This window comes from Staurois parvus, unplaced genomic scaffold (assembly GCF_062004578.1).
Source record: "Staurois parvus isolate SC_StPar_1 unplaced genomic scaffold, SC_StPar_1.0 ptg001704l, whole genome shotgun sequence".
NCBI lineage: Eukaryota > Metazoa > Chordata > Amphibia > Anura > Ranidae > Staurois > Staurois parvus.
In genome coordinates, this window is record NW_028319500.1 from 7,475 (window position 1) to 10,539 (window position 3,065).

A 3,065-nucleotide genomic window follows, 5' to 3' on the forward strand; every position below is an offset into this window, starting at 1 on the left:
TCCATGTACATGCACTTAGGACCACTATTAAGGTGCACGCAGGCCCTCGGTGGCCCACAATCAAGTTCCATGTAGGCATACCAGGCTGTGATTGGGTTCCATGTAGGTGCACTTAGGACCACTATTAAGTTGCATGGAGGCCCACAATCGGGTTCCATGTAGGCAAACCAGGCTGTGATCAGGTTCCATGTACATGCACTTAGGACCACTATTAAGGTTGTACGCAGGCCCTCGGTGGCCCATAGTCCCGCTCCATATCAGCATCCCAAGGCATGCGATCAGGTGGCACGCGGGCCCTTGGTGGCCCATAGTCCCGCTCTATGTCGGCATCCCAAGGCATGCGGTCAGGTTGCATGCAGGCGCAGCGTAGTGGGGGCCCCGCAGTCTGCAGGCTCAGAACAAAGCCACGCACACACAGATGTTTAGCAGATGGGGAGAGCAATGTGCAGCCAAAGCAAACAGAAGGCGGGGAGGGAGGCGGCAGGGAGAGGGTTAATGGGCTGTGGGTGTCCGGGCCGCCTCAGGCAGTGTGCAGGCTCCTGCCTGTCCCCTCTGTGTGTACAGGGAAGGGGGGGTTGGTTGTAGAATATGAATGAGACTGCCCTCCTTTCTTTGCCTTGTGCCTGGGGGGATGTATTCCTCTCCCCATACCCCCTCCCAGTGCTGTCGGGCGTGTGCCAAGGATTTGGGGCGTGCAGCGAGCCCCCTCGCCCACTGCCAGAACCAGCTCCTTCATGTCATGTTCCAGCTCGCCTACCGCCTTGAACGAAACCGCGCGGAGCGCCTGGCGGGGAGCGTAGGCGTGCGGGCTCCTAATGCAGCAGACGATGCAAGGAGGGAATATTGTGACACCTAGACGGATGTATAGATTCATTGTACGTGTGTGTGATTATTGTACCGGTCTGGAATTCTCACGTCTTTTCCTTTCTCTTCCCCGCAGTGTATGAGGGAATCCGCTTCTGCCGCACGAATGGAGTGCATGTTCCGCGTCCTGCATGACCTGAAACGCTCCGCGCCTCCCCCGTCTCCTCCCGCTGCGGAGTCGGCTCCCCCCCCCACCCGCAGGCCGGTGAAACGTGACATCCGCTCTTCCCACCGCACCTCCGACCTGTCCGAGGCGGACTCCGCCTGCTGCACGGATCTACCCAACGACGTGTCGCCGGCGAGCTGCGCTCAGCGCGGCCTGGAATGGGACTCTGGCTACTCGGAGGTTTCGGGGAGCTCCCTGCGAGGGGAGGAAGAGGAGGAGGACGTCGAAGAGGAAGAACAGAGGCCGGCTCCACCCGTGCTGCGCAGACACAACGTGCCGCCATGTTCACGTTTGGCTTCGGGGGGATTGCTGCGTAACAGACAAGGGAGAGTGCGCCCCAAATCCACGTCAGACGTTTGCCTGGAACAATGGGGGGGCATCGGAATGGCGGGGGGCATCGGCTCCCAGGACTGGACGGGCTGCCTGCTGTCCCAGAGCCGCAGCCGCCAACCGTTGGTTCTCGGGGACAATAGTTTCGCCGATCTGGTCAAGCAGTGGATGGACCTTCCGGAAAACGGCGAGGAGGAGGACCGGCGGACTCGGTGGCTGAATAAGCCCCACGGCTTCCTCATCAGCCTGTCTGGGAACGTCAAGAAACGCCTGGGCAACATGTCGCGGACTCGCGGGCGGCCGGAGCAAGAGGCCGCCAAACGCCTCTCCTGCCCTCAGCTGGGCTGCCGCCCGCTCTCGCCCTTCTACCACCAATCCCTCTCCAACATCTCAGAGGCCTCGACGGGAATGCTGCACTGCCGCAGCCGGCAGCCAATCATATGCAGCGACGGTTCTGGCTTTTTTTGAGACGGACGCACGCACGCTGTGTATATACTGTAGATAGATGTACAGATTTTATATTATTGTATTTTTATAATTATTATTATTTTTATTTTTTTTTATTTTACAATAAACCAGCCTTTTATTTTCAGAACGCCGTGTGTGCTCCTTGTATGCCGCGTCCCCTGCGGACGGGGGACAATGACAGAAGACGGCGGTGATCTAATTAATGAGGGTCCCAGCAGGAATGTTCATCCCTTGTCAGTACACAACCCCCCCCCCCCATCTCCCTCTTGTCATGTAAATGTGGAGCTGGGCTGGAGACACACGCTCCTACATATGTTAACGGTGCACACGGGGCTCCCAGATGGTGTCTGCTGAGGACATTCCCCACATGGGAGAAAAATAGATTTTAAAAATATTCTTCCCAAATATATTGACATATACTTGAAATACTACAATTTTGGCCGTATTCCATATATTTCAAAATATACTTCAATAAATATATATATATATATATATATACACAGTATTTTTTTTTGTACTTCTGAAGCAGATTTAACAAAATGCTTTCAGGGAAAAACCTTATTTTTTAATATATATATATACGCATACTGCATGTTGAAATGTGTTTTTATTACAAAATATATGAAAAATATTTTTAAAAATACATTTCAAATATACAGTGGGGATGGAAAGTTTGGGCACCCCAGCTAAAAATTTGTATTAATGTGCATAAAGAAGCCGAGGAAAGATGGAAAAATCTCCAAAAGGCATCAAATTACAGATTAGACATTCTTATAATATGTCAACAAAAGTTAGATTTTATTTCCATCATTTACACTTTCAAAATAACAGAAAACAAAAAAATGGCGTCTGCAAAAGTTTGGGCACCCTGCAGAGTTAATATCTTGTACTGCCCCCTTTGGCAAGTATCACAGCTTGTAAACGCTTTTTGTAGCCAGCCAAGAGTCTTTCAATTCTTGTTTGAGGTATCTTTGCCCATTCTTCCTTACAAACGTCTTCCAGTTCTTTGAGATTTCTGGGCTGTCTGTCACGCACGGCTCTTTTAAGGTCTATCCATAGATTTTCAATTATGTTGAGGTCAGGAGATTGTGAAGGCCATGGCAAAACCTTCAGTTTACGCCTCTTGATGTAATCCCCCGTGGATTTTGAGGTGTGTTTAGGATCATTATCCATTTGTAGAAGCCATCCTCTCTTTAACTTCAGCTTTTTCACAGATGGCATCAAGTTACCATCCAAA

General features: G+C 51.2%; 1 protein-coding gene across 1 annotated transcript; it reads left to right on the forward strand.

The window, feature by feature from the left end:
- The first annotated feature begins 574 nt into the window (after positions 1 to 574).
- LOC149434686 (PAK4-inhibitor inka1-like) lies at positions 575 to 1,955 on the forward strand. Its single transcript, XM_089663511.1, has one exon. It carries the CDS (start codon positions 944 to 946, stop codon positions 1,826 to 1,828), a length of 885 nt encoding a protein of 294 aa, XP_089519637.1. The 5' UTR covers positions 575 to 943; the 3' UTR covers positions 1,829 to 1,955.
- The last annotated feature ends 1,110 nt before the right edge of the window (positions 1,956 to 3,065 follow it).